We start from the raw sequence: 12,232 nt of genomic DNA, 5'->3' as shown, positions 1-12,232 counted from the left end.
GGAATTATAATCATACAATTACTCTACAGAATTTTAGGAGTGGGAGGAATTTTAAAGGTCATTTAATGCAACCAGGAAACCCTGGTGGTGTAGTGGTTAAGTGCTATGGCTGCTAACCAAAGGGTCGGCAGTTCAAATCTGCCAGGCCCTCCTTGGAAACTCTATGGGGCAGTTCTACTCTGTCCTATAGGGTCACTATGAGTCGGAATCGACGCGACAGCACTGGGTTGGGTTATTTGGTAATGCAACCATTAGGAAGGTGAGAGATTGTGACTTGTCCGAGGTCCCACAGCAAACTAGTGTTGGCACACCAACTGCCTTGAACTTTGTTGATAGAGATCTCAAGGCACATGCTAGTAGCTCTGGACTAGACACCAAATGGCTCAAGAAAAATACAACTGCATGCTTCCTATCTGTATTTATTTGACAGGCAGATATGTAAAAGATACACAATAATTATTTATTCAATTAACGACTGCCGAGTTTCCTACCGTATACGGCGCAGTGCCAAGCACTGGGGATAAAATGACAAAGTAAACAGGGACACTTCTTCCAAGTTTCTCACGATTTGGTCTTCCTCCCCTCATCGAGTTTGAAATTTCTTAGGAAAGCCCAGATACACGCTCTGAAAACACTCACGGGAAAATTAAGTTGAGGAAAGTGATCTCTTAAACAGGATTAAATGTAGGGAGATTGGGTTCAAACAGAGTGTTTTAGGAGGTCAGGAAAGGAACCCAAGTGTGGTAATTGAGAGACCCTTCCCCCCTCCACCCCCACCCCCACCCACGCATTCACCAGCTCATTTAATTACATCACTTTCAGCTGCCGCCTTTCCGGGATCTCCACCGGCCAGACACACAGGCTGTGCTCTGGTAAGGTCGAGATGCCAACTCACAAAGACTAAGACACAGAATGAGAGGCAGGCTACCCATCCCAACCTCCTGCCCTGGAAAAGGCCAGCAAGAGAGAAAGAGAGCAACAGAGACTGAGTGAAATCATAAAGGAGGGACAAAAATCTGCCGACACTGCGACAGGTCCCGGAGCCCGCGGCCGGCCGCCCCCGTGGGAGGGGCGCGCGGGTTCGGCGCGAGGACCGGCGGCCGCGGGGGCGCAGAGCGAGCGGCGGCGGCGGCGCCTTCAGTCCCGCAGCCCCAGCGAGCAGCGCAGCTCGGGAGCGGGACGCAGCGCCCGGAGTCCGGCAGCGCCCGCCTCCTGCCCGCGTCGCCCGCGCCCGCGCCCGCGCCCCTCCGCCCGTGACTTCAGTTCGGCTCCACCCCCGCGCGGCGGCGGCGGCGGCGGCTTCTCCGTCCGAACCGCGCTCGGCACAAGCCCAGCCCGGCCAGCGGCCGCCACCTGCCCGCCGCCGCCTGCCCCGCCGCGGCCCAACTTGCATGGAGCTGGGGTCCTGAGCGCCTGCCTCAAGCCGGCCCGTGGAGAGCCCGCGCCGCCCCCTCCGGGCCGGGACCCTTCTGCGCTCCTCTCGGCTCCGCGATGGGAAAAGTTGGCGCCGGCGGCGGCTCCTCAGCCGGGCTGGGCGCGCTCCTCGCCGGCGCGGGGCTCTTGGTCCTCTGCGCCCCGGGCGCCTGCAACGGCGGCTCCTGCTGTCCCCAGCCGCACCCCGGCTCGTATCCGCACTGGACCTCGACCCCAGGGGGCTCCCCTAACCAGGGGCCACGAGGCAGGGCGCCTGCCACGCCCCTACCCTTCCTTGGGCGCCCCCTGTTCACGGTGGCCCCCGGGAACAGAGCGCTTGCCCTGGAGCGAGCCCGGGGCACCGGCTTGTCCATGGCGGGTGCTACGCGCTCGGTCCGGAGGAGACGGAGCGGAGAGGACCCGGAAAAGGCTGAAGGCGAAGGCGTGAACGGGAGTCCCCGAGGAGTGCTAAGGGACGGGGGGCAGCAGGAGCCTGGGACTCAGGAGCGAGATCCGGACAAAGCCACCCGCTTCCGGATGGAGGAGCTGAGACTGACCAGCACCACGTTTGCTCTGACGGGCGACTCAGCACACAACCAAGCTATGGTCCACTGGTCTGGCCACAACAGCAGCGTGAGTAAAATGGGACTGCGGGCCAAGGGGTGAAGGGTGGAAAGGGTTAAAGCCGGCTGTTTGATCTGATGGAGAAGAAAGGAGAATGGGGCTTCTGAACCTAGGGGATGCTCCAAACTAAAGTCTTGGCTGCCCACATTCCCCAGGAGTTATTATTGGCTACCAGGAGACCTACCTTCACCCCAGACCCCCACTAACACCATCCTAGTCCTCTCTAGACCCTGAACAGAGCTTCAAACTGAGCGCTGAAATCTCTGTTTCCTCTTTCTTTGGTCGCATGCATGTGTGGAGCTGAAGAGTAGGCAGATGGGGGTTAAAGTATTCTGGACATGGAGGTAAAAGGGTTAAATTTCCAGACAGGCTGACATTCCCTCAAGTGACTTTCCCTTTACTTGCTAGACTTACTGAGGAGCTCAAGTGGGATCAAGAAGACCTATTTGTAGGCTTTCCATTTTATATTGTATGCAGAGCTCCTGCCTCCTCCTTCCACAGGGGGGAGGAGAACTGAAGTGGACAATAGGTGCCCTCAGTGGATTCCCTGTTTCAGGGGACCAAGTGGCTTCAAGTTTCAGGGCGGGAACTCTCCAGCATCTTCTAACAGCACCAGCGAGTGTGTTTTCAGAGCCGGGTCTTTCTAGCCTGTGAATAAGCGGTTGTTCTCTAGCATGATCGGTCCCAGGAAGATCAGATATAACCCAGTGACAGCAAACCCCTGTTTTCCCCCGTTGCCTGACCTCCTCTCGTGAATAGTGTGCACATATAAAGACTTGGCCCTCCCTTTATGGAGGGAGGAAAGTGATCCCTGGAGTACAGGAGGTCGATGGTACAGTGAGGGTGAAAGTCTGTACGCTTTGGCCATGTCAGGGAAGGTCCTAGATTTGTGCAAAAGCCTGCATGTCTGGAGTCTGAGGGAGCCATTCCACTTTAAACTGAGCCTAGAAACATCAATGAGCTGAAGTAGTAAGGAACCAGCTCTGTTGGTAACAGCTGAAGACAATGTAGAAGTGTGGAAAGTTCTCCAGGCTACCAAAGGCAGACAAGGAGAACATTAAAACCAAGGATGGGTAAAATTAAGACAAAAGAAATAAAAGTTGGGGCTTCCATCAGGAAATTGAGGTTGCATTTTTTTTTGTGTGTGTGTGTGTGATATGCAGTCTTTTCAGCCTAGTACTTTTCACGGTGTTTTCAGTTGTGAAGTGCCACTTTAATGTGTTGTGCTCATTGTCAGTTTTTTTTTTTTTTTAAATGAAAGTCGTGAACCTTTTAAAATAATAGTCTGTCGTTAATGGATTCCTTGAGAACATAGACAGAAATTGTGTTAAGGAAAATCATGGTGATAGTATTTTGTATTGGTGTCTCTGTCCTGAGAGTATTAACAGGGTTTTCTCTACAACTCAGCATTCACGACCGAGGCTGTGTCTTTATATGGTTCTCTAGTGGTTTAATCAAATAATTGAAGCAGAAAGTCTTTCCATTCAAGTTCTAGAGACCTTTGCCCTCATCCCCTACCTTAAGCTATTGTATCTTTCATATCATAACCACTAACATTAAGCCTCCAATTTGAACATGAATCTTCTTAAATTGATTGAATAACTTTTCTCTGCTTTAAGTGATTAACTCAAAGCTTCTCGCTTTAAGGGGAGATTTTAAACAGATCAAACATGTTAGATCTTGTTGGATCAAGAAGAAAGGACTTTGGATTCAAAATATTTCTGGCTTTTAATGTAATTCAAGCTGTAAAATATTACTCACCCATTAGACCTCTACATGAGTTCATCTCTTGAAAGGAGAGTACATCTTTGGCAAATTTGAAACTCCATTTAAGAAATGGCGCCAAGTGCTGCCAGGCCTTTTGTTTTTCTTTTTTTAAAATGGTGCTTACAAGCCTAGTGGGGCTTACTGGGATCAGGACTCAAGTGGGTAAAGTGCAGGGAAATCTGAACTACTGTAGAGAATAAACAAGTAGGTGACTGTTAAAGGTATGAGCACCCAAATCATGTCAATGAGATTTCTACTGTCTGACATCCCACATCCTATAAGGACACCGCTGCCCCTGCCCCTGCTCACATACAAATTGTTTCTTCAGTGTATACATACAGAGCGTGGAGGAAGAGAAATCAGCTTTGTCCTGGTCCTCCGAAACAAAGCTGACCCTACTTATGTGGCCCAGCTGCATAGGAGACACAAAATTGAAAATATTTTTAAAGGGTGAGAAGACAGAAACTGTTTTAGTAACTCTGTGACACAAAAAATAGAGTGGAGACCTGAGTACTAGGTCTGCTTATTTGTGGTGTGAATTTCTTTACCTCCAAAGTGGGGCCACGCGTGTCAGATTAATTACAGAGAATTTCATGCCAGGATAGCCATAAAAGGTAAAGTTTGACTGTAAAGTTTTGTACACCTGTTTGGAACTCTCATTCCACAGCACTGCATTTTCCTCCAGAGCTGGAAATCCAGTCACCTTCCCCTGAGGACAGGATCTGGGGCTCTCACCTTGTCACAGGTAGACATCCTCCCTCATAAAGCCGCCCCCAGCCTCTTCAGCGCCACAGGCAATTTCCGTTATCTGAGCCTGCCCCACCTTCAGCTAAAAAGCCTTTGCTAAGAAGGGCCTCTGGTTACAATAACACCTGCATTAAAGGTGCAAATGTATGGTAATTATAGGCTGTCTGTCAAGCTTCTGAGGGATTCTGGATGGTTCTCTCACCTCTTTCCCATCTCTCTCCTGCCCCCTCCACTGTTGGACTTATGCAGTTGTGTAAAGACATGACTGCCTGCTTCATCCGTGGGTGTGACGCGATTCCTCTATACCGCAGCCTGCTTGATGGAAACCGTTGCTTGAGTTGGTGGAACACCTGGGGGGATCTTTTTGGCATGAAAGGTGCTGGGTATGAATCATTTGTCATGAGATTGGTGTCGTAAGCAAGAACATATTGTTCCTACCCTACTCATCTGAGACATGCTGTGCCCTGATCTAAATTTGTATAGTAATCCTAGTGTGTTAAAATATATATTTGTCTATGTATGTGTGTGTATGCTTATTCCTTATTTCCAAGGAATTTCTAAGTGCTACCCTCATTAATCCTTTTAAAATACTTGTTAGGTAGGCGGCAGGTGTTAATCCTTATTTTTTATACTTTTATGCTGGAATTAATTAGGATAATTCACTATGTTGTCCCTTTGTCATAAAAATTGTTAACAGAAGCTTTCACTTATACTTTTCCACTATTTTACTTTTAATGCTGCATTTCTTAAATAAAGAGCATGATGGTCTGATGGATTTCCATGTACCTCTTTGCCTTTGGGTGTTCTGGTACTTGACATTTGGCATCCAACCTTAGTGAATAGACTGAGTCCCACTCTGGGCAAGGTTTTCTAGTAAATGCCTTGCATTCATCATCTCTCTTAATTTTGTTGTGACTAGTGTTATTACCCCCATTACACAGAGGAGGAAACTGAGACCCCGAAAGGCTAAATGACTCACCAAGAGGATGCAGGAGGTCATTGGCAAAGGAGGGGTGGAACCCAGAGTGATCTGACCCCAAAAACCCACAGAATGGCTTGTGTTATTGACTTTCAGGTAGAACAGAAAAACTCAAACCTTTTGGAGTCTGTATTTCAAATAATCCTATCTTGGGTGGATTTCAGAAGATGATGGGAGGAGTGGATACTCTTAGCTGGAAGCTCCATCTCCCTGTAGAAAAGAAAGGACTTTAACAAGTGCCTGTCACATCGTGCTCCTTATCTTAAGAAGTGATTTAGTTATTCTCACCCACCCACCTCTTCATCTTTCTGGAGACATGGAATCTGTACCTGGTGATTCATTGAGCATGAGGCAACCTGCAATCATTCAGCTTTCAGATCTGTTGTTCGTCAGTAATGAATTATTTTTCTGAGCTAACAGCAAAATATGATTGTATAGAGAAATTGTATATGAACATGACTTGGTGATATATTTTGATATCTTTTTTTTTTTTAAAGTAAAATGTTAAAGGATTTCAGCTTTCTCTAGCAAGCCCACATAATTACTTTTCTGATCAATGTTTCATGCTATTAACGAATGTAAATGTGCTATGGCAGGAGGAAGAAGGTATGTAAATGTGCTATGGCAGGAGGAAGAAGGTATATAAATGTGCTATGGCAGGAGGAAGAAGGTGGGCTTTGGAAGCAGACAGATCTGAATTTGAATCATAGCTCTCCTGCTGACCAGCACTGGGGTGGCGGGGCGGGGGGGTGGTGGGGGGGGTGGCAGGGGGGGGCTTGATCAAGATACTTAAATTCTTGGAGTCCCAGTTTCCTCATCTAAAATATGGGGGTAACACTATAGGGTCACTATGAGTTGGAATCGACTTGACAGCAATGTGTTTGTTTTTTGGTTTTACTCCTCTTGTGGGTTTTTTCCTGGAGATTTGACATCATGTATGCTAAGTGCCAGGGAAACCCTGGTGGCGTAGTGGTTAAGTGCTACAGCTGCTAACCAAAGGGTCAGCAGTTCAAATCCACCAGGCACTCCTTGAAAACTCTATGGGGCAGTTCTTCTCTTTCCTATAGGGTCGCTATGAGTCGGAATCGACTTGATGGCACTGGGTTATGCCAAGTGCCTGGTACGTACTAAGTGCTCAGCGCATGAGAGTTCTTGTTTTTGTTTGAAGGAAGAATTCCCTACTGGGAGTCAAGAATCCTAGCTTCTAGTGAGGGAAGTATATGAAAATTTGATATGTAGTCATGGCATGTTGAAGTTTTGTAGCCTCAATTTCATCCTCCCTAAAATAACACTGATAGACTGGAGCACTACTGGAATCCTTTACAGGTTGAAATTAATTGAAGAGTGTGCTCATCCTGGAGATATTGTGTACCTACTATGTTTAAATGCACTGATAGCGCTGGGGATAGAAACATGGCACAGTGGCCAGTACCCTTGACCTGTAAGTGAGCAAGCTTTGTGTTTCACATGACCATTCTATTCCCATAACTCATATGCATACTCATTTATAGGAAGTCCAGAAATTTAGATCCAAGCGGGCTTTCATTTCAATCTGGGGACATGGATTTGCAGTAAAACATAGTTTATTAAGTATCTCTTCTCTCATTTTCATGTTAATCTTGCTATCTTTGAACAACAACAAAAAAAACCTAATCTAAGATTGAAACATAAACATACCTTAGATTTTTAATGAGATTTTCTAGAATAAATTGATGTTATAGATTGAATTGTGTCTCCCAAAATATGTGTTGTTAACCCTAATCTCTCTGCCTGTGGTGAAAAACCCTGGTTGCGCAGTGGTTAAGCCCTTGGCTGCTAACCAAAATGTCAGCTGTTCAAACCTACCAGCCACTCCATGGGAGAAAGATGTGATAATCTGATCCCGTAAAGATTAATAGCCTTAGAAACCCTGTGGAACAGTTCTACTCTGTCCTATAGGGTTGCTATGAGTGGACTTGATGGCAGTGGGTTTTGTTTTGTTTTTATGCCTGTGGTTATACTCCCATTTGGGAATGGGTTGTCTTTGTTATGTTAATGAGTCAGGATTAGTGTAGGGTGTATCTTGAGTCAATCTCTTGGGATATAAAAGAGTTTAAACAAGCAAGCTAAGAAGCAAGAAACCTGGAGATCTCTAAAGAAGCAAGAAGCAGACGCTGAAGAGGCAAGGAGCTTCCTCCAGAGCTGACAGAGAGAAAAAAGCCTTTCCCTAGAGCCAGTGCTCTCAGTTTGGACTTCTAGCATCCTAAACTGTGAGGAAATAAATCTCTGTTTGTTAAAACCATCCTCTTGTGGTACTTATTTTATAGCAGCACTAGATAATGAAGACAGAATTTGGTACAGGGAATGGGGTGTTACTCTAACAGACACCTAAAATGTGGAAGCGGTTTTGGAATTGGGTAATGGGTAGAGACTCTCGTAGTGGTTAAGTGCTATGGCTGCTAACCGAAAGGTCAACAGTTTGAATCCACAAGACACTCCTTGAAAACTCTATGGGGAAGTTCTACTCTGTCCTACAGGGCGACTATGAGTCAAAATCGACTTGATAGCAACTGGTTTGTGTTTGGTTTTAATAGTAAAACCCTAGATTGCCTCTAAGAGACCATTGGTGGAATTATGGACATCAAAGGCAGCTCTGGTGAGGCCTCAGAAGGAATTGAGGAGACCTATAGAGAAAGCCTCTCTCTTCTTGGAGAATACATATGTCACCAGCAAAAGCATGTTGCTAGAAATGTGGATGTTAAATGTACTTCCATCCACTCGTAGTATTTCTGGTATAACAGCACTGGATAACTAAGACAATCAATATGACTATTGATTCAGGGACCCCAGAAACTCCAGAGGCTTGGGTACAAAATAAGAATAATAAAATTTATTTATAAGAATGATTATTGCTCACCTTTAAGAAGTGGCTGCCATGTGATAGCACTATGCTAAGAGCTTTACATAAGGTATCGTATTTGCTTTTAATTCTACAGGTATTTATTGAGCTTCTAACATATATCAGGTACTGGTATAGGGATGTATGTGGGGTGGTGCACAAAGATGAAAAGAGATAATGCTTGCTCTCAAAGAGTGTTCAGCCCTGAGCCCAAGGAATCCACCTTTGAGACAGCGGAAGCCAAGTATTCTCAGTAGAGCACAAGTTGATACAGGAGCTCAGAGGAGGGCTGGGCATCTTCTGGCTTTCTTGCAGAGCTAGTACATCAGCTAAATCTTGAAATGTGGTGTGGATTTTAAGAAAGATATGAAAATATTACAAGAATATTTTGAGCTAAAACTATGGCATGAGTAAAAATTGAGAGCAGAGAAATTAAAGTTCTTAATCTGTATCTAGGAAGTTAGCCCACCTTAAATGAAAAATATGTGTAACTAACTTTGTCATCTTGGAAATCATTTCAAAAATATGATTTAAACAAGAAATATATATACATTAATCTTGTAGTGAGTTTGAGTATACTCCAAGCCCAATAAGAAAACAAAAATCTGTACGGTCACTTAAAGCCATGACCGCCCTTATTTGCACATTAAATCCCAGCTGGAATCATCATTGTTTCATTTTTACCTTGACATTTCCCACGGTCACAGTTTTCACAAGAGGACTTTTTTTTTTTTTTTAAGATCTTGGTAAAAAAAATATCACCGGCTGGGCTGCCCAGAGGATAAATTCATTTGACTCCCTGCCAGCTTGTGTTAAGCCACTACACATACGGAAAATATTTGTCCTGCTTCGTGTTTGTCTCAATTACTGTCTCACATCTCTGGCTAGAAAGTATGGAGAATGCACCTGTGTCTGCTGGAGGAGGTACTGGCCAAACAGTCCCTGCAGTGGCCGAAGGCGAGGGCAGAGAAGAGGTGGGGTCAGCATGAGGAGGAGCCAGGCTATGCGCAAGTGTGGAAGGGTCACTCCGGAAGAGTGTGGGCTCTGCTCAGATCAAATGGATGCAATAGCAAATGGTTGGCGACAAACAAAAGTGGATTCTTACTGTGCAAGGTTTATAAGGAAAGAACAGAGCCTATTCTAAAACGTAGGTGGGAAGAAAAGGATGTGAATGTTCTGTAGGTAACCCTGCATGAAATTTCACATGTGCATAAACGATATTGTGTCTGTTTCTGTAGCACTCCTGAATGTTGCTATGCCCCCTTAGACCTGCTATAGCCCTTTTCGCTTTTCAAACTGCTTCAGTTTTCAAAGATTTGAAAACTACTTCTATCACTTCAGCTGTATTCTTGCCACAGTCCTATGAGATAGGAAGGCAAATATTATATACATTTCTTGGATGGGGAAAGTAAGACATGGCTATTAAGCAAGTTGGTTAGTGGAAGAAGAGGGTCAAAACGGTTTGTCATGTTATATGACTGATTCTTGGTTTTGTCCACTGTTGCCTTACCACAGGCCAGAGATAGAACACAGCTGCATCATAGCTTTAGGTTTGCCTGATGTCTGTGTACTTGTGTCCACTCTGTTTGCCATTGCAGGAAAAAGTTTGTATATTGGGCATGGTGCTCCTGAGTTCTAGGCTCAGCTGTTCAAGTTATTGGCTGTGGGCTTCAGAGCAAGTTGCCTCATCAGAAGCCATGCTCGTGGATTGTTTAAACCCATTAAAAAGTGACCTTGAAGAGAGGTGATGGGACTTTTTGGAAGTGAGTTCCCAACAATAACCTATCTACCTTTGTATTCTGCTTCTAATGCATTTTGGAGATGAGATTACTTACTACTGGGGTTATTGCTGCAGGGGGTTGGGGAAGGAAAAGGACTAGAGCCACCTTTCCTCCTTTTTATCTTGTGCTGATTAGATCTAGTTTTAAAAATATTAAAGGTGGTCTCAGTCAAGGGAACCTTGAGTGTCAGCATTTGGGAACAGCAATAGTCAACCTGGAGGACTCACACGGAATGCCTGTTGACGCTAATGGATTTTTATATGCTGAAGGATTGTAGTTGAGTCACCTTTTCTAACTTTTGGGCTGGGGCTTTGCTAAACACTAGGGACAACTCTCTGTAGCCAGATAAGACATATTGATTATAAAAGAAGCCCATCTTAACAATATCAATATAAATAACCACCGATTTAGTGAGCGGCTTCGTGGAAGTATTCTAGAATTTCACCACATTATTTTACTTAATCTTCACAATAACTCGATATCATTAGCTTCATTTTAACACCATGAAAATGAGGCTCTAAGGTGTTCAAGAACTTGCCCAAGGTCACCAAGCTGGAAGGTGGAGGAGCTGAGATTTGACTATTCCTCTCTGGCTCCAAGGCTCTTTTGTTAGATCATGCCATCCCATTGTATGGGTGTTTTTGAGTTCCTGTAGAGGGTACTTCACAAGTTGGTACAGAGGCTGGTAGGGGAGCTGTTGGCCTGAGTGACACATCTCAAGGCTTTTACTTCCACGTCACCCTGCTCTCAGGTCACTGACCTGCTGTACTTGACTTGATAATAAGTTGCTCTGTGGTGCAGCTTGGTCAAAGCCCTAACCTCCGTCCATACCCATGAGTGGCTTGTCTGGGGTTATTAATGGGTGGTGTCTTGTTATCCTGGGAGGACATGTGAGATGTGCTGTTTGGTTTCTCCCTGCTGGCTGATGACCCTAGAATTACAATGTGGACAACTTGTGTACTTTGTGAAGAAAGTACTAATAAGAATCATGTTATCAAACTACCAGCTAGTCACCTCATGCCCTGGAGCCAAGGGCTTGAGGCCTCTAGTCATCTTCCACTAACCAGAGTAGGAAGGGGTGTTGGGACTCAGAATCAATCCTTCTGCTCCAGGGCCTATTCAGGGATTAAAAGTAAAAGATCTTTCCTTATCTCAGCACTTCCCACTACACTCTCTTGATTAGAATCATTAAAGAGAAAAGGGCTATTTTGGGTACATTTTTTACCCTGGCTTAAAAACCCACCTGCAGCCTCACTTGCCCTACCTTGTATTTTTCTGAACTGATGGAGGGATTCTTAACTGGGCAACCATGGGTTGTCTCATAGGTGCCTAGGGCAGTGTTTCTCAAAGAAGAGTCCTTAGGGTACCTGTTTTGATTCACCTGATGGAGAGGCAGAGCCCAGGAACCTTTTATGTTTTACAAGCTCCCTAGGAGATTCTTAATCACTTGCTGTTGAGTTAGTTCTAACGCATGTAGACCCCATGAGTGTCAGAGTATTACTGGGTTTGCAGTGGCTGATATTTTGGAAGTAGATTGCCAGACCTGTCTTCTGAAGTGCTTCTGAGTGGACTCGAACTTCCAACCTTTTTGTTAGCAGCCTAGCACAATAACCATTCGTACTACCACGGACTCCAGAAAAAATCATTTCCCTAAGATTTACGTATGAGTTTTGGGATCTGTGGATCCCTTTGAATATACAATTTTGTGTCAATATGATTTATTTTTCCCCTATGAAGAGCTGAAGTCCACAGCTTCTGTCATCTCCTCTATGGAAGCTGTAAGCCCAATGGAGAAAACCCTTTGAAAAGCTCTGTATGAGAGCAGAGTGATGATTACATGGGTCAACACCTAGCCCTCCAGGCAGAGGCAGGTGTGCCTTTCTGTCAAGTGGGAACATTTCTATCATTGGATGTATTCTAGGAGTTGATCCTTTCTGGTTGTTCACACAACCGCAAGCAAGATGCATCTTAACTGGCTGAAAGGGTATATGACTTTTAAGAGCACAGTGTTTTGGTGGTTGGTTTGAATCCCTGCATTTACCA

The 12,232-nt window shown here is 45.3% G+C and overlaps 1 protein-coding gene across 6 annotated transcripts in view; it reads left to right on the top strand.

Moving 5' to 3' along the window:
* Positions 1 to 1,397: 1,397 nt before the first annotated feature.
* Positions 1,398 to 12,232, top strand: part of SORCS1 (sortilin related VPS10 domain containing receptor 1) — a 571,683-nt gene continuing 560,848 nt past the window's right edge. For all 6 annotated transcript variants that reach the window (XM_049855014.1, XM_049855016.1, XM_049855012.1 and 3 more), the window contains exon 1: positions 1,398 to 2,046. In XM_049855014.1, coding sequence (XP_049710971.1) covers positions 1,492 to 2,046 — 555 coding nt within the window. In that variant the 5' untranslated portion in view covers positions 1,398 to 1,491. The remainder of the gene's footprint in view (positions 2,047 to 12,232) is intronic.

This window comes from Elephas maximus, chromosome 16, assembly GCF_024166365.1.
Source record: "Elephas maximus indicus isolate mEleMax1 chromosome 16, mEleMax1 primary haplotype, whole genome shotgun sequence".
NCBI lineage: Eukaryota > Metazoa > Chordata > Mammalia > Proboscidea > Elephantidae > Elephas > Elephas maximus.
Note: the sequence above shows the minus strand (reverse complement) of the source record. Positions and strands in the feature narration are given on the sequence as shown.